General features: G+C 41.9%; 2 protein-coding genes across 2 annotated transcripts; both read right to left on the bottom strand.

Annotated features, from left to right (window-relative positions):
* Positions 1-18,027: 18,027 nt before the first annotated feature.
* Positions 18,028-20,417, bottom strand: LOC309687381 (uncharacterized protein). Its single transcript, XM_082502303.1, has 3 exons — positions 20,290-20,417; positions 19,400-19,492; positions 18,028-18,913 (listed from the first exon to the last, which is right to left on the bottom strand). The coding sequence occupies exons 1-3, from the start codon at positions 20,392-20,394 to the stop codon at positions 18,587-18,589; spliced, it is 525 nt and encodes a 174-aa protein (XP_082358429.1). The 5' UTR covers positions 20,395-20,417; the 3' UTR covers positions 18,028-18,586.
* Positions 20,418-21,612: 1,195 nt separating this feature from the next.
* Positions 21,613-26,361, bottom strand: LOC309686922 (uncharacterized protein; the record flags this gene model as incomplete). Its single annotated transcript, XM_082501595.1, has 3 exons — positions 26,187-26,361; positions 23,752-25,030; positions 21,613-21,734 (listed from the first exon to the last, which is right to left on the bottom strand). The coding sequence occupies exons 2-3, from the start codon at positions 24,878-24,880 to the stop codon at positions 21,613-21,615; spliced, it is 1,251 nt and encodes a 416-aa protein (XP_082357721.1). The 5' UTR covers positions 24,881-25,030; positions 26,187-26,361.
* Between the last annotated feature and the right edge of the window lie 707 nt (positions 26,362-27,068).

Here is a 27,068-nt window from a genome sequence, read left to right as displayed (position 1 = left end):
ATATAGTAGTACACAATTTTTTATACACTGTCATAGGAAGACGCAGAGCAGCCATTAATGGCCTTCACTTACAAAATGTCATGGTCCTGAGTCGTGTGACCCAGTGTGTTATGCTTAGCCTATTTTGATGTTTATTATTTGTTTAGGTTCTCTAAGGTAGTCCAGCCATTTGTATATATCACCCCTGCATTACGTCTCCCTTGCCCTTCGTGTGTTTATGTCTGTGTGTCTTGTACTGTCAAGTTCATGCTGTCAGTTATGTCACCTCCCCCTGTACTACGTCTCCCCGGTTCATGTCTCATGTTTCCTGTTTTACTTTGAAGGCCTGCATTCACTGTCAGTGTATTCAGTTTTACTCCTCCTGTCCTGTCGTTAAGTTCATGTGTGTCAGCTGCGTTCCCATGTGTGGTCACTTCCCCTGATCATCCCTCATGTGTATTTAGTCTCTGTGTTTCATACAGTCTGCGTCGCGTCGTCTGTGTTCCCACCCTCCGTGCTTCCATGCCTGGTCTGTTGTCTTCCAAGCCATAGCCTCACCATCGTTTGTTCCCAGTTCAGGTTTCTGTTTAGCCACGTTATCCCTGCTGTATTTGTACACCTTGTTTTCAGCCATATTAAAGGCTCGCCTTCTGTTAAAGCTCACTCCCGTCTGCTCACTCGTGTACGCACCTGGGTCCATTACACGCATTCTCCACTCGGTCCGTCACAGCGGACCGTGACAGTACGACGCGACCATGCCGGACCCAGCGACGCATGAGAGGGAGATCATCCAGACGGTGGAGTCGCTCTGTGGTAAATGGCTGCGGTGCTCCGAAGAGGAGGAACGGGAGGAGTTAGCCCGCCAAGTGGGAGTATGCATGTCTGTGTTTCCCTGGCTATGGGAGGCACTACACCCGCTGATCACTGACCTTCTCCTCACCGCTCTCCAACTCCGTCCGCAGCCACGGCTGCCCAGTGTGCGGGCTGTGCCGCCAGAGCCCTGCTGTTGTCCCGTTTCCCCGCTGCTTCGCGAGCCGGAAGCAGTTGCAGTCGGAACGGTGAGGCTCGCCACCGACACACCTTCCGCTCGCGCCCCGTCGGCGTCCACGTCTTCACCGCGGTCTGGCCGCACGGCGTGGCGCACGGAGACGACGGAGGCCATAGACTTTGGCGAGGAAGAGCAGCAGCAGGTGTTACGGGCTTATCGGGAGGATGAGCTCCGGTGGAAGCCCTGGCTCATCCCGGAGGAGGACCTCTCACCTGCTGCACAGCCTACCAGCCGCTCGCCGTCTCCAATCCGCTTAGACTTCACTTCGCCTGCCTCATTTCTGGCAAGGATGTGGGCGGAAGACGGGGAGACCGCCGCTACGCCACCCTCTGCATTGGTGCCATCAGCGCCCATCGTGCCAGCTACCAGAAGGGGGCGGCGCCGGCGCCGGCGTTGCACCGCATTAACTCCGGTGAGTGACTGCATTTTCGTGCCTCACGCCCCTTCTATGAAGCAGAGTGAGACAAGCATTGACTTGCCGAGGCCGGAGACTATAACGGAATTGGGCTCCAGAGCTGAAAGACCTGTGTGTGACTGCTTTGAAGGAGCACACAACGAAACCATAGACCATATTCCTGACTCTGCAGGATCCAGGATTTTTTCTAGCGTTGCTCTCACAGTCGCGCCACATGAAGCCCAGGTTCACGAGACAGCGAAAGGGGACCACACGTCTGCCGTACAGGCTGCTTCTCAGCCTGCTAGGAATGGCGTGAGCTTTCTCTCCGCCTCAGACTGCCTTCTGCTTCAGCCGTCTCTTCCAGCTGGAGGGCCCGAGGAGCCCGTTCAGCCTCATGCCTCGTCAGCTGGAGGGCCAGAGGAGCCCGTTCAGCTTCCTTCCACGTCAGCTGTACAGGCTGCTTCTCAGCCTGCTAGGAATGGCGTGAGCTTTCTCTCCGCCTCAGACTGCCTTCTGCTTCAGCCGTCTCTTCCAGCTGGAGGGCCCGAGGAGCCCGTTCAGCCTCATGCCTCGTCAGCTGGAGGGCCCGAGGAGCCCGTTCAGCTTCCTGCCACGTCAGCTGTACAGGCTGCTTCTCAGCCTGCTAGGAATGGCGTGAGCTTTCTCTCCGCCTCAGACTGCCTTCTGCTTCAGCCGTCTCTTCCAGCCGGAGGGCCCGAGGAGCCTGTACAGCCTCAAGCCATGTCAGCTGGAGGGCCCGAGGAGCCCGTTCGGCCTCACGCCACGTCGGCTGGAGGGCCCGAGGAGCCCGTCCAGCAACCTTCCTTGTCAGCTAGGGGTTCAGGAGAACCGCACCAGCCTCATGCCTCGTCGGCTGGAGGGCCCGAGGAGCCCGTCCAGCAACCTTCCTTGTCAGCTGGGGGTTCAGGAGAACCGCACCAGCCTCATGCCTCGTCAGCTGGAGGGCCCGAGGAGCCCGTCCAGCCTCATGCCATGTCAGCTGGAGGGCCCGAGGAGCCCGTCCAGCACCATGCCACGTCTGCTGGGGGGCCCGAGCCGCCCGTCCAGCACTATGCCACGTCTGCTGGGGGGCCCGAGCCGCCCATCCAGCCATCTTCTGCTTCTGCTACGCCTGGTCCGGCCTCTGCTTCTGCCTGTGCTTCACCTGGTCCAGCTTCATCAGAGTCTTCATCCTCGCCTAGTCCAGCTTCTGCCTGTGCTTCGCCTGGTCCTGCCTCGCCTGGTCCGGCCCCGCCATCGCCTGGTCCGGCCCCGCCATCGCCTGGTCCGGCCCCGCCATCGCCTGGTCCAGCCTCAGCGCCTGCTTCGCTGTCGCCTGGTCCAGCCTCTGCGTCAGCTCCTGCTTCGCCTGATCCGGCTTTGGCTTCTGCTTCTGCTTCGCCTGATCCGGCTTCGGCTTCTGCTTCGCCTGATCCAGCTTCGGCTTCTGCTTCTGCTTCGCCTGATCCGGCTTCGGCTTCTGCTCCTGCTTCGCCTGGTCCAGCTTCGGCTCCTGCTTCACCTGGCCCAGCCTCAGCGCCTGCTTCGCCGTCGCCTGGTCCAACCTCTGCGTCAGCTCCTGCTTCGCCGTCGCCTGGTCCAGCCTCTGCGTCAGCTCCTGCTTCGCCTGATCCGGCTTTGGCTTCTGCTTCTGCTTCGCCTGATCTGGCTTTGGCTTCTGCTTCTGCTTCGCCTGATCCGGCTTCGGCTTCTGCTTCGCCTGATCCAGCTTCGGCTTCTGCTTCTGCTTCGCCTGATCCGGCTTCGGCTTCTGCTCCTGCTTCGCCTGGTCCAGCTTCGGCTCCTGCTCCTGCTTCACCTGGCCCAGCCTCAGCGCCTGCTTCGCCGTCGCCTGGTCCAACCTCTGCGTCAGCTCCTGCTTCGCCATCGCCTGGTCCAGCCTCTGCCTCAGCTCCTGCTTCGCCGTCGCCTGGTCCGGCTCCGTTGCCTGTGGCTGCCACGCCACCGCCTGGTCCGGCTCCGTCGCCTGTGGCTGCCACGCCACCGCCTGGTCCGGCTCCGTCGCCTGTGGCTGGCACGCCACCGCCTGGTCTTGCCTCGTCTGGTCCTGCCTCGACTGGTCCTGTGCCCACCGGGCCTCGGCCAGTGCACCTGACACTGGAGAGCCACCGCTGCCTTCCGCGCGGTCGGCCCCCTGAGCTGCTTCGCCGTCCCCTTCGCCGCCGCCGTTGCCTTCCGCACGGCTGGCCTCCTGACCGGCTCTGTCACCTGTGGCGCCCGCCTGGTCGGCCCCCCGACCGTGTGACCCTTGAACTCTTGTGCCCGTGGGCTCCGGGTCGGCCTCCTGAACTGCACCGCCACTGCCTCCCGCATGGACGGCCTCCTGATGGGAGATGGCGTGGCCTGTTGGGTTGCCAACCCCCGGGTCGGCCGCCTGAACTCATGAACTGTGGGCTGGTGTGTTGCCGCCCTCCGGGCCGACCCCCTGAGCTATGTTTGGACTGTTGTCACGTGCTCAGTGTTTTTTGTTGGCTGTTTTTTCTTTCTTGTTCTGGTCCCTCCGTCCTGGTCCCCCGCCGCCCGTCCGGGCTCGGTGGTCTGTTTCTTTTGGTTTGGGGCTGTCTGGAGCCAGCCCTTGGTGGGGGGGTGGTGTCATGGTCCTGGGTCGTGTGACCCAGTGTGTTATGCTTAGCCTATTTTGATGTTTATTATTTGTTTAGGTTCTCTAAGGTAGTCCAGCCATTTGTATATATCACCCCTGCATTACGTCTCCCTTGCCCTTCGTGTGTTTATGTCTGTGTGTCTTGTACTGTCAAGTTCATGCTGTCAGTTATGTCACCTCCCCCTGTACTACGTCTCCCCGGTTCATGTCTCATGTTTCCTGTTTTACTTTGAAGGCCTGCATTCACTGTCAGTGTATTCAGTTTTACTCCTCCTGTCCTGTCGTTAAGTTCATGTGTGTCAGCTGCGTTCCCATGTGTGGTCACTTCCCCTGATCATCCCTCATGTGTATTTAGTCTCTGTGTTTCATACAGTCTGCGTCGCGTCGTCTGTGTTCCCACCCTCCGTGTTTCCATGCCTGGTCTGTTGTCTTCCAAGCCATAGCCTCACCATCGTTTGTTCCCAGTTCAGGTTTCTGTTTAGCCACGTTATCCCTGCTGTATTTGTACACCTTGTTTTCAGCCATATTAAAGGCTCGCCTTCTGTTAAAGCTCACTCCCGTCTGCTCACTCGTGTACGCACCTGGGTCCATTACACGCATTCTCCACTCGGTCCGTCACAGCGGACCGTGACACAAAATACATTTTAAATGTGTAAGACTGTATTTGGTTGTTTAATTTGTGTAAATTTACACTTGTATTTGGAAAAAAACAAAACAATAATTTGACAATTACTGTCGGATGATCTGTGTAAAATTGTTCTTCAGTGCAAGAACACAACAAACCTCTAATTAGCAGGCATTCATACACAATACATCCAAACATGATAAATTCAAAGGCATCAGTGGTCATTAGCTAAAGGCTTTATAACAGCTGACTCATCAATCTTCCTTTTTAGACCATTAAAAACATGGCAGATTATTTGGGTGATATATCTGTCCATTTATTCTTTGGGGCAGTGTGCTGTTCTGAATAGAACGCTCCATCGTGCTGAGGCAGCCATCTTTCTCTACAGAGTCAAATTCACGTAATGTTGTGTCAGTTCATGTATATATTTTTATGACCTGACATGGAAATGGTCCTAGATCCTAGGCTAGACCGGATGCCACAATAAGTCTTTTACTGCACACAGTTCTCATTAAACACATTTTCTATTACTTTTATTCAGATTTTCACTCTCTTGACTTCCGTTTCCCCTGGGAATGCATTCTATATATTCTTTCTTTTTCCTCATTTTTTTATTATGTACATTGTGAACTCTATTTCTCTGTGTGTGTGCATGTGTATGTGACTCCTAATGTGAATCACTCATTTTTTCATGTATGAACTACCAAGCAATAAAAAATGGAGAGGACGGAAGCATTGACAGAAGCTGTAAGTACAGTACAATAAGCACCTGAATCCCTGGTGTACAGTGCTGACAGACCAAATCTATACCTATCTTCTTGGATGATTTAGCTAGCAACGAGGCACATCACAAGCAAGTACAACTTAACAACGGTGCAACTTTGTTTGCCAGCTCACCACATTGAATGCAAATGGGGGGTTTTTAACTGGTAAAAACACTCATATGAGAAATCTGCATTAATTTGTTAGAGGTGCATGCAGAAAGGCAACAGTAATCTCCACCATGTGAAAGAAATCATAGGATTACCAGGTTAAAAAAAAGCCAACTCTCTGCTATGAGAGGTAATATTCCACCAGTACTTTAAAATTCAGGACTGTCAGCAAGCTCTACGCAGGCTGAATAAAAACAAGACACGTGGACAAGCAAAGACTAGAACAAAATAGAAAGTAACAAATAGTGAGAGACGACTCTGAGACACTGTATCACTATTTGCTCTAGCACTAGTGGTGAAACACTTTTCAAAATGTGTCCTGAATGACATATAGATATAACATTAGAAGATCTTGATGAGCTGGATGAATGCGCCCCTCACCCATGCATTACGCTTACTGATTACTGCCGATTTGCTGTTTGAAGAGAATATTTAAACATTTCAAGCAAGCATGAAATAGTCATAACCATCACAAATTACGAAATGGAAAAAGGATTTTTTTGTAAATAATTTTTTTAAGAAGATTGCTTTGAAAAAAATATTTCTAATATTATGGCATTTGTCATAATTTGCTCTATCAATAGTGTTTTTTTTTCATTTATTTGTCTGTCTGTCTGTCTGTCTGTTTGTAATACCTATGATACATATATCAAATAGTTTTGTTTTTTTTCCAACCTGGTCACCACATGTATGCTATTGCTATTTATTGTGGTTTAACCTGTCATGGAGAAAAAATGTAAAGAAAATTCTGTATCAAGCCTTGTAATTATAGCTTTTCACCAACTAAAGAGTGGCTGATCAGCCCACAAAAAAACACAAAAAGGGGTAAAACACACAAAAACCTAACTGAAACTAACATAACAAATTTCACCCCCCACCCACCTCCCCATGATCCAGAGTTGTGGTATGACCCAATTTGCAGGTCTCCATATAGGCTTGCTGTTCCCCATATGGAAAAGATATATATAAATCTTATAAAGTTTGTATCTGTCTTGTGTGAAACTTGTATGAAAAGCATATAAGAGTGAAAACAGATATAAGATCCCTTGAAAAATTATATAATGAAACTTGTATGTTTTGGATACTTACTAAAACAATATAAGAAAGTAATGAGAAAGTGGCCACTTTCATGAGTAATCACATATAAGTTTTTACTATTTCTTTTCCATATGGGTCCAATTTTGGGTTCAGCAGGTTTGAGGTGTGGTAACATTATAAGCTTTTTAGCACTAGCTTTGGTATGCGTACAACAGATTCTTGATTGGGATTTAGCAAGTTGGTGGAAAATAGTACCTTTAATCCTTTACAGTACACTGTATGTGCAATTTCAGTACCAAAAATGTCCTGACACAAAATAAATGAAAATGTAAGACTTGTGCTGTGTGTGTGTTTTATGTTCGAACTCATATACTGCTACTTTTAAAACAGCCAGCTAAACAATCTATACAAAATAACAAAAATGCACATTCTTTCTGGACACAGTCTCTCACAAAACACTGCTTTGGATTTCTACCACAGTTTACTGTGCAAAGTCAGCCCAGGAAAACAACAATATATACTGTAGGCTGTTCAATGTTTAAAAAGTCAAAGAAAGTCCAAATCTGACCTTCTCCCATGAATAAACACAAGCTGTTCTAGTGCAGCTGCCTACATTTCCTTTGACTTCCTTTGACACCTCCAATATCAGAATCAGAATCAGAATCAGAATCAGAAAGAATCAGAATCAGAAAGGGGTTTATTGCCAAATGTTGAGCAGGTTTACAACATTAAGAAATTGCTGCGGTGCTTCAGTGCAAACATACTGTCATAAATTGCGATTAAATAGACATGAAAAAATAAAAGTAGGAATAAGAATTAAAAGTGCTACGTAGAAAGATATGTGCATGAGATATACATGAGATATACATGAGATATATACATGAGATAAGAATTAAGAGTGCTACGTAGAAAGATATATGCATGAGATATACATGAGATATATACATGAGAATAAGAATTAAAAGTGCTGCGTAGAAAGATATATACATGAGTGCAGGTGGTGATCAGTGCCAAACATGGAATGATGCAGTGAACACAGCGTAGGGTCATGTGTTTGTGGCGGGGACAGTCATATGGTTATTGTTCATGTGTCCAACAGCAGAGGGGAAGAAACTGTTCTTATGGCGAGAGGTTCTGGTGCGAATGGACCTCCTGCCTGAGGGGAGCAGGTCAAACAGACTGTGTCCAGGGTGAGAAGGGTCAGCTGAGATCCGAGCTGCACGCCGCAATGTCCTGGAGGTGTACAGGTCCTGCAGAGATGGGAGTCTGCAGCCAATCACCTTCTCAGCAGAGTGCACAACACGCTGCAGTCTCTGTTTGTCCCTGATAGTGGCTCCAGCGTACCACACGGTGATGGAGGAGGTGAGGATGGACTCGATGATTGCAGTGTAGAACTGCATCATCGTCCGTGTTGGCAGGTTGAATTTCTTCAGCTGCCTCAGGAAGTACATCCTCTGCTGGGCTTTCTTGATGACGGAGGTGATGGTGGGCTCCCACTTCAGGTCCTGGGTGATGGTGGTACCCAGGAAGCGGAATGAGTCCACAGAGGTGATGGGGGTGTCAGTCAGGATGATGGGGGGGAGTGGGGCTGTGTGCTTCCTGAAGTCCACAATAATCTCCACTGTCTTCTGGGCATTTAGCACCAGGTTGTTGTGGCTGCACCAGGACACCAGACGTTCAACCTCCCTCCTGTAGGCAGACTCATCCCCGTCCGAGATGAGCCCAATAACGGTGGTGTCATCTGCAAACTTGATTAGCTTGACAGACTGGTGGGTGGAGGTGCAGCAGTTGGTGTACAGGGAGAAGAGCAGAGGAGAAAGAACACAGCCCTGAGGGGAGCCGGTGCTGATGGTCCGGGAGTCCGAGACATTCTTTCCCAGCCTCACGTGCTGCTTCCTGTCCGTCAGGAAGTCAGTGATCCACCGGCAGATGGGATCAGGCACATTCATCTGGGAAAGCTTGTCTCGGAGATGGTCTGGAAGGATGGTGTTGAAGGCAGAGCTGAAGTCCACAAACAGGATCCTGGCGTAGGTTCCTGGGGAGTCCAGATGCTGCAGGATGAAGTGTAGAGCCATGTTGATTGCGTCATCTACAGACCTGTTGGCTCTGTATGCAAACTGCAGGGGGTCCAGGAGGGGGGCCGTGAGGGTCTTGAGATGGGAGAGAACTAGGCGCTCAAATGACTTCATGACCACAGATGTCAGAGCTACGGGTCTGTAGTCATTTAGTCCAGTGATCCTAGGTTTCTTGGGGACAGGGATTATGGTAGAGGACTTGAAGCAGGCAGGCACATGACATGCCTGCAGTGAGGAGTTGAAAATGCCAGAAAACACTGGGGCCAGCTCATTTGCACAGTGTCTGAGGGTGGCAGGAGACACACCGTCTGGGCCGGGAGCTTTTCGAGCATTCAGACTCTTAAACTGCTTCCTCACATCTGCTTCATGAATATGAAGAGTTGTGGTGGGAGGAGGTGGTGTGAAATCCTCTTTTGTGTGGGGTGAGGAGGGGGGTGTTGTAGGTGAAGTGTTTGAAGGTGGTGATGGCTCTATGGAGGGGGGAGAGGTGGGGGAATGAGTGTCCAAAGTGCCTCTATTGTTGGGGCCGTTGGAGGTGTGAAGGCTGCCTGATGGCTCGTCAAAACGGCAGTAGAAGTCGTTAAGGGTGTTGGCTAAGAGCAAGTCATCAGTGGAGTGGGGGGTTTTAGGCTTGTAGTTGGTGATATTCCTAAAACCTTTCCACACAGAGGCCGAGTCATTCTCTGAGATCTGCTGCTGCATCTTCTCAGAGTGCTGATGTTTAGCAATGTCCACTTCTTTAGTGAACCTGTACTTGGCCTCTCTGTAGCAGTCCCTGTCTCCGCTTCTGAACGCCTTTCTCTTTTCCAGCCACAGCTTTTTGAGTTTAGGGGTGAACCAGGGTTTGTCATTGTTATAACTCACCCTGGTGCGTGATGGCACAATGCTGTCCTCACAGAAGTGGATATAGGAGGTGACAGTGTCCGTAAACTCGTCCAAGCTGTTAGAAGCAGCCTTCATTGTGTCCCAGTCTGTGGTCTCCAAACACGTGCGAAGCTCCTCCACAGCCTCATTGCTTTTTTGGTCCTCACGACAGGTTTGGAGAGCTTCAGCCTCTGTCTGTACGCGGGGATTAGGTGGATCATGACGTGGTCAGAAAGTCCGAGTGAAGCGCGGGGCACCGCGCGATAGGCCCCGCTGATCGTGCTGTAGCAGTGGTCTAATGTCCTCTCCTCTCTGGTCGGGCATTTAATATACTGCTTATATTTTGGAAGCTCATGGCTCAGATTGGCTTTGTTATGAAACAGAGAGCCCTAGCATTTTGAGCATTTATTAATTAAATTTGCTGTTCAAACATAATCTGATGTGTTTAATCTATACGCTGCTCCGAGACTGACATAGCTGAACCTCATAATGGTACAATAGTCCAGTGAACAGTAACTGGTCAAATTTAACATGATCGAATTAATTATTGTTTATGAAAGGACAAAAGGAGCATTTTTGTCAATGTAATATTATTTGGGTAAGCTAAGCAGATAGTTAGCTTTGATGTTAAAATTTGTATCATCTCATTAGCCAAAAAACAAAGAACATCAGCCAATTCACAAGAAATACACAAACAGTTACATGTTATGTTTAAAAAAAGCTGTTCAATTTTAAAGTAATGTTCTTCTATTCAAAAAAGAGTGAGAATCAAACCCACCACCCACTCCACAGTTTCCCATGATGCTATTAATTAAAAGATCTATTCTTGATGCTAATATTTCCAGATATATGCTAGAGAAGAAAATAGGGGGGGATCCCATTAACTTGTTAAACTTTCATCAAAAATCATCATCATAGTCTCCTTTCAAGCTTCTAAGAACTCTTGGTTAATGCATTTTTTCTGTTTATTCTGTTTATGTATTTGTAAAAAATAAATAAATACCTAGAATACAGATGTCTCCCTTGTGTGATAGGATTGATTCCCTCTATTTTCCTGGTTACATGAGTGATTTGTGGCGAGGTTATCATAACTTGCCCCTAAATTTGGATATTGGTTATTAATTAATTATTGGTGAGAAGGTTGTGTATAAAATATTTTTCTAAATAACTGCTAAGAGTGCCTATCACGAGCATGTGGTTAGATGGATGCAAAGTAAAAAAAAAAAAAATAGAAATCTGTAGTTTATAGTTAAGGAAAAATAAAAATAAAACTCAATCAGCTCCCTTTTTCTTGCTTTTGGCTGAGAGTTCAAATTGGAGTTTAATAGGATCTTTCAGGGTGAGTAGACCAGCAGCAGACCTGTGCTATTCAGCTGTGACACTTTCTACTTTGTCTTGTTATGTCTGCACACAACTAAACACCAAAAAACAGCAGAAGAACATTTCTTGAGAAAAAAAATATTGCCAACAACTTTTCTGAAGGTTAAATGGGTCAAATAGCCATCTAGCCTGTTGTAGCCTGATAGTACAAATGTGCAAATGTCTACATGAAAACAAGCTAATACAGGTTTGGCCTCAATCTCATGAGCGATCCAAGGTCACCAACAAATGTGTGTTTATCTAGCATCTTACTTTTAGAATGAGATTCCAGAGAAGAATAACTGACAAGTAGAATTATTTAGCACTAAGCTTCTCGTTTTTCTTCTAAAACAAAGGAAAGTTACAAAGGACGTCTGGGACTTATTGTAGCATTTTTAACCAAAAATATTAAGCTGCTCACTTGAAATGCTTGTTACTGCTGATTTTTAATCTGACCACAATGGGATGGTTTCAATAACTGGTCCACTGACTGCAGCCACGCTGGTGAAGAATCAATTATTTCAGTCGAACAGGCTCACATCGTCATGCTCAGAGCTGGGTCTGTGAAAACAGTGTCTGAGGTTTTATGCGAGTAGATGACATTCCTCCCAGAAAGCAGATTAGAACACCAGTCAACCTTGCATGCCTCTCTGATGCTGTACTGTGATGTTGTTGCTACTATGTTACTATATTATGAACAAGACATTGTAAATGTGGAAGAATTCTGTGATGATTAAAGAAGATTCTTTGAAGATTCTATGAAGCTTAGATTTTTTTTATACAGGTTCACAATTTCATTTTTGGATGTTTTAAGTTCTTTAAGTGTTTTTGATATGTTCTCAGTAAACAGAAAACTTACAAGTGTTGAAGTGGAGATCCTAGCCTTCAATAAAATACAAATTATTCCACTGGATTTATTGATGGTTATTTACAGAGTTTAGCGTCAGTTAAAACAAACCAGTCATCTCAAGCTGGTTATAGGATGAGAGGACAGAGAAGAGAAAAAAGAAACATAAAGAAAACACAAGGAGAAACCATCATGAAAGACAAACTATGGAAAAGTAAAAGAAAATATTAATAACATCCAACAGTAACATATGAACACATTGGGTGTGAAAGATGGGACTACAGAAGAAGTGTTTAGTGCATCATGGGAAGTCCTCCAGCACTGTGAGCCTACAGAAGAATAACCAAGGGCTGGATCAGGGTCAGACATCTGGATAATGGTCCAGCCAACAAGTAACAAATGTATGCATTAGTTTTTCAGCATCAGTCTAAGACACATTGATCCTAATTATCCCTAATTACAATAAATAACAAAATAGTCCCTATAGTGTTAACATGCCAGGAACTCTGATTTTATATAATTACAATCAGATTATGTGAAAGCTAAAAACTAACTTGTTGGGCCAAAAAATACGTGTGTTGAAGTACCGTTAACAATCACTGAAACACACAGTAACCCAGTAACTCACAACCCAGTGTGTGTGTTGAAAACCCACAGTGGCCAAGACATACTATAGTCATTTTAGTTACCCTAAAACATTCATATACATTTAAACATTCACCTCACAGTTTGCTACAACAAATTAAGAAATAATTCATTTTACTACATTAATTGCTAATAGTAAAGTATGTAAATTTATTGTAAAAGCAGCTTTAGGTATTCCTGTACATCAATTTGTCAACTCAGAGGGAAAAAAAAAAGCTAATCTAACAGAAAAGCTGTTGAGTTAAAGCCCATAAAGTCCACAATTACTTTACTTTAAAGACAGATGTCTTTCACAAGATAACTTCTGCCTGCTTTTTGACATCGTGTGCATTTTTTCTATCACCATCAAGTCCTGGTTTTGCTTTTTTTTTTAAAAATCCAATCCAGCCTCTACAAAGATTTTATAAAGATTTTGTTCGTTCTACATCTGGACAACTAATTGTTCTTACTCTGTTTTTGTTTGCTGTGGCAAGTATGTGTGCAAGTGTGTTCAGATGCTTCCTAAAAACAGATGACAAAAATACATTGCAAGCCATGTCAGATGATACCTATGATAGCATGACAAATCTATTCCAGGCATTTCTACACACTATCACTTATTGCACCCACCAGAATCTGAATATATGCATTAAAGTGGATGAGCCATAGCGAGCTCATTGCCAGTGCCAGTGGCAGCTTGTCACTTTAAAGCCTTGTTAATGCATGTGCCGCTTATCTTGCTATGGCCATGAGTGGAAATGGTTATGGCAGGGTGCTTAGGGTAGGAATCCTAAGCATAATAATATTGCATTCTTTTTCTTATTTTTTTCTACTCTTTTCTTCTTGCTATGGAACAATTTGATTTGGAGATATAATGCATTGGCAGAAAAGCATCTGCATATAAATCTCACTACAAAGATATATGTGGGATTTCAAAACGCAAAAGCAGAAGGAAAAGGACTTTGAAAGCTGAGGTTTATGGATTTTCAACAGCCTTTATAGAGATGAGAGATATCAAATCAGTAGCCTTTCTTTTTCAACATTTTCAGCAGAATGCAAAGCCCTCAGGCTGCTGGAAGCTGTCAATGAGTCAGGAACAATAGTCTGCTGGATGTGTCTCACTCTGTGTGCATTTCATATTAAGCTGTTTCATCTCCTCCCACTTGTCAAACCCTTCATTGTGTATGTGAACTCAAACCTCCCACAATCCCTTTTTTCACCCTGCTCATTCTCCATTTGGGAGCCAGCAGCTCTGATCTGGTTATTAGGTGCTCTAATTGACTTATTTCCCGTATGAATCAATGGCCACGTTTAATCACATGGCTGTGGTAAGGGTTGTTGCCATTACAAAAGACATATCCTCACATTGGACCATTGTTTTTTTCTTAGCTTTTGCAAAACTGGATACTACAATACTACACTGGACTGCAGTGGTTTACTGTACTATTAAAGGAGAAAACATTAATCGCTTTCTGAAAGGTTAGAAGATTGTTTAATCCGATCTTTAGAACACGCAGACTTTAACTGACTTGAAAAAAGTGAACAGTACTAAAATGTTCAGGTACTTTGTTTGGAAATGTACCTTTGAAGTTTTGTCACACTGATTCACTCATACAGCTAAATACTGCTACATACTTTGCATATCCAAAAGTTCACTAGGGACAGCTTGGGTCCCAGTGGTGTAAATGTAGTCATCAGACAGTCAGCGCGGATTTCCCCCCATGTTAATGCACCAACTGCACATGCTCCACAGGCAGTGGACTTCAAGCAGAAGTCAGTGAAGTATAACAGGAATGACTATTCAGCCATTAGGTCTCCATCTGTCCATGTCAGTGTCCCTAACCAAGTGCAATCTATGCTCATCCAGTATAATTCTAATGTGGATTTAGTGTGGATGGAGTGTTTAAAGTAAAAGCAAATTAATACTTTTTTACCCCTGAACTCAACAATATGCTGCTCTGAAGTCAGACTCACAAATAGACCAGCTCTTGCATGACCTCTGATTGAAGTCAGTGCCCTATTAGTGTTCTCTTACTTCTATGCAATCCACCCTTTCGTCCATGATAACAAGTGAAAAGACAAACAAACAACTTTTTAAGTCAAAACCTCTGCAGACCAGTGGTGCTTTTTAATATCTAGGAAGATTGTTATATCATCTATATTTCACAAATTTACTATTTCTTAAACGTTGAAAGCATATAGCTCTTGACTTGCCTTGATCACTTTTTTGATCAATGCATTGCTGAGGAAACTGTAGATAGATAGATTTAAACCAAGTACATATGACTTTTTATTGAACTCTAATAAACAGATCAGCTGCTTTCTTTTTACTAAGTGTGCTTCTAAGTCAAATTCTTTGAGTTTGAAGATATGAAAAAAAGCAAACATCAACATGAGACTTCAAATGTAAGCCTTAAAAATGTTCCAGCAATGCATGTGCAATATTTTTGAAAGGCTAATAACACTTAGAAATGATGGCAAGATCGCAGTAAAAATGGCAAAATGTCAGAGGTTGAATGAGGTTCAGATGAGAGAAACAGCTTAGTCTCACATGGCTGACAGCAGAGAGTCTTGGCATATGGATAAGACATGAGCTCACCTGGTGGGAGAGTCTGTAATATTGATATTAATAATGGAGCATTTTGGGGGAAGTGGGGTTACACACTGAGGCAACACAAGACAAGGGAGAAATGCAGTGCATCTATATTTTATTAGCATACTGCACACATCAAGATACAGAAGCTTCCAGGGGACGGTATCAAAACAGCACCACTGTCAAATCATCCTTCAACTTCCTCTCTGAACGTTGTAACATTATCCTTACAGCAGCATAGACTGATACACTTGCTGTCTAAAACATTCTGTGTACCAAGTAAGCACACAGACATGGGCTCAGATTTATTAAATACTAAATGCTGTGAGCACCTATATTGATGTCCACGTGATTCTGTCAATAAGGGAGAAGAAACATGAAAGATAATAATAAAGAACATCAGACATGACACAGTCCTGGTACTTTCATATAATCCAATATTTCTTGATTTCTGATGTGAGTGTGTTGTTCCCCCTTTTTGGACATAATTACAGTTTTATCATTAAAATGTTCCAATAGCTCAATCATTTATTGAATGTGTTCTGGAACCAGTACTGTTCAACATCCTCATGTTCTAGACAACAGTCACATTCACATGTGTTTACATTTTTTAGATACGTTTGGATAATGAGCTCTGCCAGAGACACCCCTCCACAAATCAGTCTGCGCTCATGATTATCCAGACTCTTGTAGGTGCACGGTTCTGTTTGCCAAGCCTGTACGCCCCGTGCATCAGTCCCACTCAAGCAAGCCAACTGTTTTTCCAGATGTCACCATTCCTTCCTGTTGCTGCTCAATACAGAACTTTAAGTTATTAAATGTACGGAACAAGCAGCGACTAATAATCTGACCCTGAAATGGAATTTAGAATGAAAACAAACAAACAAACATAAACTATAGTAAAGTATCAATGTTTTTTTTTACCATGTTATTCATTAAGAAAGTTTGTTGCGGGGATCGGGGACTTAGGTGTGTGTAGTAGAGCTGTTGACAGCTTGGAGGAGGATCAGTCTAATCTCTCTGCCACACTTCATTTACCCTTTTAATTAACACTTAATCTCCAGACGTGAAAATTTGCAGAATTTGATTAGCTGCTTTAAAGTCTTATGCAAGTTATTAAGATACAGATCTTCTCAGAGAAGAATAAGAAGGGCCCTATTTGTACTGTTGCATGTTGCATTAGCGAATACGTCATCTTCCATAGATAATTTGATCCTTTCATACCTACAGCATTTAGGTTTTTACAGGTTGATGTTAGTAGTTTACAACATTTAAGTGATGCTAACAGTTTTATATATAGTGTTTGACGACATTTAAGTTGTTGGGACTCTATTAAAGTATATGACCAACAGAACCTATTTGGACTGTGTACCATTGGAACAATGCACAAAATCTATGTCACATAATGTGACACTGAATACATTTCATTTTTTGAAGCTATTTTATTATTATGTTCTCCCACTGTGTCGTTTTTATGCAATTTCTTCTTCCCCTTGTGTAAAACTAAAATGTAGTCTCATCTTTATTTGGCCTTTAAGCACAGTGTACCTAGAGGAGACAATGTGAATGCAGAGTAATGGACTCGAGTAATGAGATGGGAATTCAGCAAGGCTGAAGAAAGTAAAAGAACCTTGATGCACCTATCTACCAAGGGCCAAGCAGCAGTTACAACACTGAACAAAGTCCTCTCACTTCAAGTTCTTTGTTTTTCTTTTGCTTATTGTTGTTTGTGACCATCAAGCTCACCCTGCAACACTAAAAAAAGAGCATCAGTTAGTAGTTTTATAGAAATTTAAAAGCCCAATAAAATCTTTAAATTTTTGACTAAAGCATCTTTTTTTCAAAGTCATTTTGTGTCTTTGTTCTCAATTCTTGATTTATCAAGACTGCTCCTCAGCCTCATTAACAGTTGAACAACTTCGGTGTCAGATTTCACTAATATCTGACATGTCACCATGTATCGCCATGGTAGTGTCAAAAATTCTGCTCACTCTAAGAAATAAAACGTTGGATTTAATTGACAAAGTTAAGGCAATCTTTTCCACAAAACCTGGTCAATTAAACATAAATCAATATGGTTGTTATCTGCAATTTCAATGGTGATGTATATCAGAAGTGAAATTGTTCTATAAAAGCAACAGCTTTCCTTTCATTGTTACTATTTAACACTATTAATTAGAATTTAAACACTTTGTTCATTTTATTAACTGTATTGCTTTAGGTTCAATTGACAATATTAATTTGAATTTAATGGCACCATTTAGATTGCGTTTTGGACCTAATTAATTTGATTAATTATGATTTAATTAATAGTTTCATCTATATGCTAAATGTTTAGGTATCAACAAAACAAGTCTAGAAAGGTTCCTGAGTTGTCATCTATACATTGTAATTAGGTGTTTGGACCTTTCAGAGGTCTTCAGCAAAGGTCTAACACTTAACTACAGAGTACAGGTGACAACTCAAGAACCTTTTTACACTTGCTCACACGTTACCATTTATAACATTCAAGATCCTTGCACTTCAATAGAAAACTCTTACACCAAAGCTTACATAAAGTGTAAATGCAAAAAAAGGGTGCTGCATCAACAACTTTATTTACTGTGAGCCTTGACAAGGCAAAGCTTCTACAGGGAACAACATCGCGTAAGGCAATATTAAATGCTTAAAGTGCATGACCAAAATTTAAACATTGGAAACAACTTTCCGAGTTTCAACAAAGTGACATTGTAAATCACTTAAATCACTGTATGTAATGCAATTACAGAAAATACTTAAGTGACACAAAGGTAAAAACGATTTAGTCCCCAGTTACAAAAATCTGATTCAGAATTATAAGTTTTCTATTATATAATAAATTTTACAATAAAAAAAAAAAGCATATAGCAAATCTCAAAATATTCTTAATTAAATGCTAAGACCAAAAATCCAGTACTTAACTTGAATACAGGTGACAACCTTAGAACCTTTTCACATTTGTTTGCACATACACTAACATTTATAACACTCAAGATCCTTGACCTGCAATGGAAACCTGGTACACAAGAACTAATATGAAGTGTAAATACAAAATAAATTGTGTTGCTTTAACAACTTGAACAAAAGCCTTCAATGAGGCAAAGCTTAAACAGGGAAACAACACTGCATAATGCAACATTAAATGAAGTGTGTAAAATAAAATGTAAACATCTGAAACAACTTTCCAGTTTCAACTAAGTGACAGTGTAGTGAGGAGTAGGATGTCAAACCTGACAGAATGATTTCAGGATCTACAGTTGTAGGTCTGCAATGGCTACAGTCTGCAGAATTACCACAGCAACTCAAACCGAAGAAAATGTTGTGAAACAAGAAAATACATCCATCTGCGTAATTTTGTCCCCAGTTCAAAAAACTCAGTTTCTGAATTACGTTTTCTTTTCCACAATCCAAAAAAAAAGAAAAAAAAAGGCATTCAGTAAATCTCTTAAATATTAAAAGCTATGACAAAATATTTACAAACAAGGATCAACATATATACAATTTATAAACTTTTAAACAGTGAAACAGAGCACTTATTTTGGGGGACATTTTGATCTAGAAGAGTCATTGCGTCTCCTTTTGGCAGAGTTTGTTCTTCAGCACTTGTATTTTGTTAGACAGTTTTTTGTCTTCCAGTCCCATGAGCACCTTCTGGAAGAACTCAAATGTGTAGCGAAGTGGCTTTGGGTAACTCAGATTGAGGCAGTAAATTAGCCCAAACAAAAGTGCACACCCGCTCGCCACATCGTGAAGATCCTGCAAGACGGTGCATCTCTCGATAATGATGCCAACATCTTCAAGGGAGTCATCAGGCTGTGCTCCTTCATGGATTATTTTATAAACACCCAAATCCATCCTCTCGAGCTCTTCAGCTTCCATCACGTTGAAAGCCTGAAAAGGACAGAAATATTTTAAATCCGTTGTATTTTGGTCATCGCATCATCTATCTATTCACTCCATTTTAGTTAAAATGGTCCACACTACCCTAATTACACATATCCCTGAATGAGACTGAGGAGAACAGACCAAAGAAAAATGTGGATTTAAGACTATCACCAAATAAAGACCAAGAAGAAGATACATGAAACATGGACAGAGGGCAAAAGGAGTATGCATTAATAATATCATCAATATTCTGCTGACCAGGGTTATTTTCTTTAGTTTCGCATAAAACAATGTAAGTGAATGGAAACAAAATCCTAGTATTTCCCATGCACTTTATTGTTGTAAGCTAATTTAAAGAAAACTGATTACTGCCAGAACAGGAGAATGCCTGGGCTTGTTTAGAAAATACATTTTTCAACTTACAAAACTCTGGGAATTATGACAGTCAAAATTTTACTGAGGGGTGAAATATCCCTTTAAAAATAAACTTACCATGTACTCTTTGATGAGCTTTTCAGGGTTCTCATTCAGGTATATAATCACAGCTTTAAGGATGCATTCACGCTTCACTTCGATTCGGGAACTCTAAACAAAACAACACATGCAGCGCAATTACTTTTTTGAAGTTTTTAGAGACCCCCACAGAACTTAAGTCAATTTTTATTGTTGTTTAACCAATTCATAATTGTTTCTAAGTAAATTTTAAACATGCTTTTTGCAAGCAAGCAGTATTTTGTGTTAGAGAATGAGAAGCTTACCAATTCATACCCATAAAGATTATGAGTTATGAGTCCAATTACACTGATTGCGATACATTGGGTCGTGGAAAATGCAGCTTTAGCGTGGTGTACCACCCGAAAGAAGGAAGAAAAGTGTTGTTGCATAGGAGTGCTGTTCAAAGGAATCAAAAACATTTTGATAGAGATTTCCAAAAATTAATGACAAAAACTACACACTGTCATGTTAAATATGAGGTATGCGGGCTACCACCACATTTGCAGTATTTATACCAAGTTTGAGTGAAAAAAAATAATCTATTGTGTCACTGAGTTGTGGCGAAATGTGAAATGTTGTCTGCCTTTGTCTTTTCTCAGTGTAGCTAATTATTCCTTTGGACAATTAATGAGTAACAAAAAAAGAAAAGAAAAAAGCTACAATGCCAGCAGCGGCACTTATGGCCTCTAGGGGCATGAGTTACTTAGTTCTGCTTTGTGTCAGGACCAAATCCAGAATATAAGCCAAAAGCGAGATGAGAAGTATAACGCAGGAGAGAACAAGCATGAAATGACCCAAGAAAGTTAAAAATACAGTTTAATAACCTGACCTGAGATCAACCTGCAACTAATCTATTAGTTACAGAACATTTTAACAAGACAGAATACCTGTGAAATTGCAGACAACGCTGCTGTGATCCGCCGCGCTGTTTCCCCTCCTTTTTTTCGTAGAATCTTCATCAACTGGTCAGAGTACTGGTCAAGACTGCTCATGAATGTGGACAGCAGTGGAACTGTGGTGATTCGGGTGAACTCCGCATTGATCCACAAAGTTCAAAAATAAATTTTTTAAATAGTTCAGCTCAAAACGGGACTAAATCCAGACCAAACCTGATCTAATCCCAGACAAAAAGTTCTGGTGCTGTCCAGGTTTGATTTAAAGGAAAGGAAAAAAAAAAAAGGGGGGGGGGGGGGGAGAATCGATTAATCAGATGGGAATGTGCAAAATCAATTACGATTACAAAAAAGGAAAAAAAAAGATTTTTAAATCGACATAAGTTAGATGGACCGGCAGAATCAGGTGGCTGCAAAAGAGTGCCTCACCCATGCAGTACAAAAATAAAAATAAAAATAAAAAAAATCACAAAATGCACAAATTTTGCACTTTAGTTGTAAAAGGAAACTGACGTGTATCATGTTAGCAACGTCCTGTTTTCCCAAAATTTTTCATTCTATTGGAGCTGCCCTTCTCACAACACAATTTAGCTGCACTAAGCTCAAAAGACATCAGCTCGGTGACATCAGCTTTGTAGCAGTACTTTTCTGTTCACGGCCAGTTTTTAACCAAGACTCAAACTCATACCTCAGGTACTTTGAAGAGGGCCGGCCATCTGCTCTTGAACTCTGCGATGAATGGCATCTCTTCAATCACCTCTCTTCTTCTGTGTGCAAATGTCTTATCCATCTTTGTTTTGATTATTTGATCGTTGTTTGTTTTCTTCACCTCAATCAGTAGTGCTTGTCATTCTTCCTCCAGACTTTCTTCGTTTCTCCTGCAGGGTATTGTGGTAAAAAGTTCACTTCTGCTTTCCGTGGCTTTTTGACATTGTTTCGACGTGGACTCATCTCTCGTTCTCTCTTGTGTTGTAGAGTGTTTATTGCCACCTCTGGGCACCCTATGTTTCTCAGTGTTGTCCGGTAATTGGCCATTTTGTATTTTAGGCTTACTTTCCAGCCTTCACATCCCGTCACAGATCTGGTCTCTTTGAGAAAGGGATATTTTTGAATTAACACTTTAGCGACATCATCAATATCTCCACTTGATGGATAAACTTTGTATTTTGAAATTTCTGAGGCCAACATATCTAATATGTCAGATTTGAGTTTTGGGCTCGGGTCTAAGAGAATCCCATTGTTTTCATATTCTTGCTGGGCTCTGTGTAACTGAAACTCCACATCAAAACTAAACTTTGGTATTGGAAAGTTTAAGGGTCATTTCCGCAAGCGAAGAGATGAACAAGAAGCACTGGAGTCTGAGGAGGAAAGGATGTCAGTGTCCGGCAAGGATGGTGCATCAAACTGTGGTAATGTCTCTCTGGAGGCAGCTGTGGGTGCTGTGGTGGGCACAGTGGACGGCGCAGAGTTTAAATTAGTGTAAATTACTTTGATTGTACTCTTGTCTTCAATGTCCCCAGTTGTGGTTAGATTCATGTATTCATTGTCAAACTCAACATCTCTATATTGAAGCCTGAAATCTTCAGTCAATCCAAACTGTCTTTGTATTTCCTCTTTTAAAATGTCCACTGAACCAGGGATTCCAGAAGGAAGCATCAACTTGGATGAATTGTCCACTCCAAGTATCACCCTCAAAGTAGCAGCCATTCTTCAAGCTGAAAAACAAGACCAGTGCATAGATTATCCATTGGGATTTTTTTTTAAGAAATACTGTCCAGCAGACAATATTTCTAAATACATACATAGATAATTCCAGGATCATGAAACACTACTCAATACAGTCTAAAGAACATGACATTTTTATTTGTATTGCACTTGTTGCCACAAATGTTTGTTTACCTAACAATGAGTGAAAGCAAATAAAACAATTACCAATGTGAATATGTCTTTTTAAGGTGACCATCCGCAAGTGTCCCACTTCATAGTCGCATAGAGGGTATGGGTCGGCCAGCTCTGTCATGGATACAACAACAACATCTGTTGTTGTTTGTAGGTGAAAAGCTCTATAGTGCTCCATGTACCATGAATTTAGCCTTTTCAGAATAAGGAGGGTCTCTTTTTTAATAATGCACAAATGTTGAATTTCACAGAAATCTGGTAGCCCACCACATGATCCGTGCACAACAATCATCCCCTTTTTGTACTGAATATTGTTTACAAAACCGCCAGTGACTAAGTTAACAGCAGTCACGTCTGGATGTTTGTTAGAGATACTTTTCACAACATTGTCTTTAAGGACATCCAATGGCACTTCTGTCACGCGAGTAACATCTGTAGAGTTTTCATCATCAGGACAAAGCATTCTATATGCAACCATTAACTGATGTTTACGAGCTAAAGAGCCGGCTATGTTTCTGAAACTTTTGATGTTCCGAACAGCCTGTTTGAAGAAACTATGCTTGGCCTCAAATCTCATCGTCCATAACGAGACAAGAGGACCAAAACATTTGATCATTTCTGCATAGTGCTCAATAAAGTGGTGTTTAGGCATCAGTTTTTGGTTAGGAAATAGTTGTTGGTAACGCTTTCGGTGCTCTGAGACCTTACATTCCAAATATGCAACAGATTGAAGACTGTGAACAGGAGCTACTACAAGCTCGACAATATCTTTTAAGTCTAAAATAACCAGCCAGGCTGGTTCATCAGCAGGGACATTTGGTCCAATGATAAAAGGAAGCAAGCGAATAAGACACCAGTTTTCGTGTGCGTTACCCCCAAGAGAACGTCTCTTCTTCTTACTTACAGCTTTTGATAACACAGTGGGGTGATTAGTTTTATCTCCTTCCTTGTAAGGAAAAGAATGAATACGATTGTTCAGTTGTTCGAGAGAAAAATACTTTTTTGACACGAGAAGGTCAATACACTGGGCCAACTCGACAGGAACGATTCCTTCAAAGAAATCGTGCACAATGTCGGGAGGGTAACCAGTAACAACATTAAAATACGAGAGGTTATCCGTTAAAACACACGATTTTCTTACACCTAAACAGTTCACACCTTGTTCTTGAGCAGTCTTGATATGAAGCCGATGATTTTCCTTTGTTCTTCGTTCAAATGATCCTGTCTTTACCTCACACGTATTTATATCAGAAAGCTGGGCTGTACAGAAACGACAAAAATAATTAGCTGAAAAATTCTCCACAAATCCTCCAAGCCCATGGGCCCCCAGATTATCAGCAACGACACACTGAACTGTACCCTTGATAACCGAACCAAGGAGGGGCACGAATAAACCTTGCTTCTCAAGTCTGACTAAATCACACAGCAGAGGCTCAAATACTTTTTCATAACCAAAAGATTTAATTAATTCACTTTTACACAACAGTGCCAAGTAGATTGAAGAAAGGGCAGAGTTGCAACCAGAAGGCAAGTTGCCCAGCATCCAATAAACCGCACAAAGTTTATGTTTTTTGCGAGATGTTCCTAGTGGGTTGCACACTTCAAAATCATCAATATATAGGCATAATGAAATTCTGAGCTCTTCACTTGAAAAAAAAAAATTGTTCTTCTGATTCTCACCGTCCTGAAAACATGTAAGCAGTTGTGAATTTGAATGACTCCGTTTATAGTTTTCAACTAGCTTTCCAACAATATCTTCACGTTGAAGTAACTGCTCCAATAACTTTAGCAGTGGAATATATTGAAAGGTTTTTTTTGTTTTTTCCTCTAGAACATATTCCTCTAGCTCAACAACATTAAACTTTTCATAGTAAAACTTCTTGCGCTTAAATGTTGTTTCAAGTGATCCTCCTTTTGCAATACTTCTAAGTAGTGGATTTCCAGTGTATAATGCTGTGCACAACTCATTCACTAGCGATGCACTAACCTCAATATTATGCTCCTTGAGAACGGCCAAAGTTAAGCTATTTGTTAAGGGTAAAGCAGAAGTAGTGAATAGAAAATGTAGTCCCTCGAGTAAATTGTCAATTGCTGATGTTGGTACATGTGAAAAGACCTCCAACTTTAACAAAATCAAGGCAAGGTTTTTAACTACAGCTTCCTCCAAATTTTCACTAACTACACCAGCTTCACAATCCAAGTCAGAGGGCCCTTCATCTGCAGACTCCTCAGAAAGATCATTCTTACTTGTAAATTCAGTTCTTTTCACTATTTCATTTTTGAAATCTCTTAGCGTGCATGAAGAATGTTTTCTACTCTTGTGTGTCTGGAAAGTACCATACACATTAGTTTTGAAAGAACAATTTTGATAAACACAATCTACTGTCTCCAACCTCTTGAGATGTTTATTAATATGGAGGAAGTATTCTCTGCTTGTTGATATGTGGCTTTCAGGACAAGAAGGACAAGTCAAAATAACATGTTCTACAGTGTGAGAGGGCTTAGCAACATGTGCACGACTTAGATGAGTCCTAAGACCACCCCATGTTTTGAAAGTACAAGGACAATGACTGTAAATGCACGGATATGAGCGTCTCAGACCAAGAATGGAGTGTTTAAGTCTCAAGTGTTTTAGAATTTGGTACCTTTTAGATACACTTAAAGAGCAAAGCTTACAACACCACATTCATAACCTAAAAGACCAAATAAGAGAATTCAAAATGTAAAATTGCGTATTAAGGAAAAAGTAAATAATATGAAAGCATTAGGTACCTCCAACATGCACTTTTGGAGCACAGCTCAAATCTCCACAGCTCCAAATTCCACAACCAGCAACCTGAGAGAAAAAGAAAACCAGAAAAATTAATCGTGTACAGTGAGACACATGCAAAGGGGCACAGAGATGGTCTAAACTTAAGAACACTCCTGTTTCTTTTAAAATGTAATAATACAAGTTAAATTTCTATTACTCATTTCATAAATCTGTTCCTGTGAGCACGTTTACCATTATATACCGGAGCAGCCCAGTCTGTGAACGTGACCTACTTGCCCCCAAAAATAAAATCAAGTATACTGGGTGGTTAGTGCTCCGTTTGTGTCGGTTTGTGCCGGTAAAATCATCGTTTGTATCGCTAGGTGTCAAAGATATTACACTTTTATTTAATAGGTCATTCAGAGTTCACCCCCCCAAGCAACACGAAAATGGCCCAAAATAGGTCAAAACATGCCACAAAATGCTCGGGTGCGAGCAAGCGTTTCCTACGACGTCTACATCACCTCGCCCTCACTCGCGCCCGTAAGCACGGGGAGCGTGCTTGACGCCCTTGACGTCACCGCGAAAAAGTAAAACATTAGTAACCGGCTAACCGTAGCAGCACAAATGTTAATTTTAACGGCACAAACAAGCACTAACCAAGCAGAGCATTTTGTGGTATGTTTTGGCCTATTTTGGGCCGTTTTCGTTTTGCTTGGGGGGGGGGGGCTCTTCAACTCTCAATGACCTATTAAATAAAAGTGCAATATCTTTGGCACCGTAGCAAACAAACGGAGCACTAACCACGCAGTATACTTGATTTTATTTTTGGGGGCAAGTGGGGGTCACCTTCAGAGGTCTCTTTGAGACTCGATGCGCGAAGATTGCAAACTACGCAGCTAGCGGTTCTCTTCAGTGAAACAGACGAGTATGGACTCGTCAACAATCACTGCACATGTATCCCAATTCTTGTTCGGGCTAACGTTCTCCTAACTTGATAGTGCAATAAAACAAATAAAATAAGTGTGCTATTCGGAGTTCGAATGAAATTTTAAACGCAGATGGAACAATATTCAGATGTGCAGTAACGTCGAATATGCAAATTAATGTTTCCAATGCTAGCAAAATGCTACAACCTACAGAACACATACTGCCCACATATTTACCGGAAAAATATACGCCATATATTATCACAAAGTACTAGTTAAATTATATTCTATTAAAAATAGGAAGAAATTACCTTAACTCCAACGGATGAATAGTGATTAATCCCTCTTTCCAGACACGTGGCCAAAGCACGCTGTGGCGTAGATGAAGAAGGTCAATGCGTATGCGCGAAGATTTTTTTCATTCTCTGCGCATGCTCAGAAAGGATGTGGAAAGGGCTCTTTGGATTTAATCAAATGTGTTCAATAAATTGGAAATATCAATATTATTTAACATTAAAACGGTATAGAATTAATTAAATCAAATTAAAAAATATTAATTACACCCATAAGATTAACAATTTTAAGTATATTGAACATAAAACTAAGAATTAATTTTTAAAAAGCCCATGTTTCATTTCTTAGAGTGTAATATGCTCATTAATCTTTGATTGCTTCAAGGCCCTTAATTTTGAGCAGGGCAGAAATGTCACATCAACCAGGTTCAACAGCTCATATCATTTACTCCAGACTGTCTTGCCAAACACATTTAAATCAATGTCAGACCTGCTCTCTATAACGGCCTATAGTAAAGTCCAACCACTTTTTGTATATTTATACAATAACGAAACAGTGTGGATTGCCACAATATTACATTAGACCTCTATGTTATAGAGACCCTTCAGAAAACAATAAATTTGTGTTATTAACAAAATGATCAATTATTATATATGCTAAGAATATACCCAATCGTGTCACTGGCCTGTTGGCAAGTAAACTAAGTTGTTGCAAAATGTTCCTCAGACTGATTTTAGTAATACTTACACTCCCAGCCTCTTTTTTTTCTTGTCCAAACTTTTTTGATGTATCACTCACAACAAGTTGAAAATGAAGTAATATTTTCCAAGACACATAAAAACGTCTCAATGTAAATTTTTTATCTTTTTATTTTATGTTCTATTGTGAATAAAATATGT

The sequence above is a fragment of the Aulonocara stuartgranti genome (assembly GCF_965226115.1).
Source record: "Aulonocara stuartgranti genome assembly, chromosome: 14".
Lineage (NCBI taxonomy): Eukaryota > Metazoa > Chordata > Actinopteri > Cichliformes > Cichlidae > Aulonocara > Aulonocara stuartgranti.
The sequence above is the reverse complement of the archived record's forward strand: the minus strand, read 5'-3'. Positions and strand labels throughout refer to the sequence as shown.

Bases quoted from the DNA above. Each gene is read 5' to 3' on its own strand.
- LOC309687381 (XM_082502303.1), bottom strand. From the start codon at position 20,394: ATGAGCAGTCTTGACCAGTACTCTGACCAGTTGATGAAGATTCTACGA. The intron at 19,493-20,289 runs GTATTCTGTCTT...TGTTTTGTTTAG, and splicing joins CGTTGTCTGCAATTTCACAG to AGTTCCCGAATCGAAGTGAA. The intron at 18,914-19,399 runs GTAAGTTTATTT...TGTCCTTTTCAG, and splicing joins AGCTCATCAAAGAGTACATG to GCTTTCAACGTGATGGAAGC.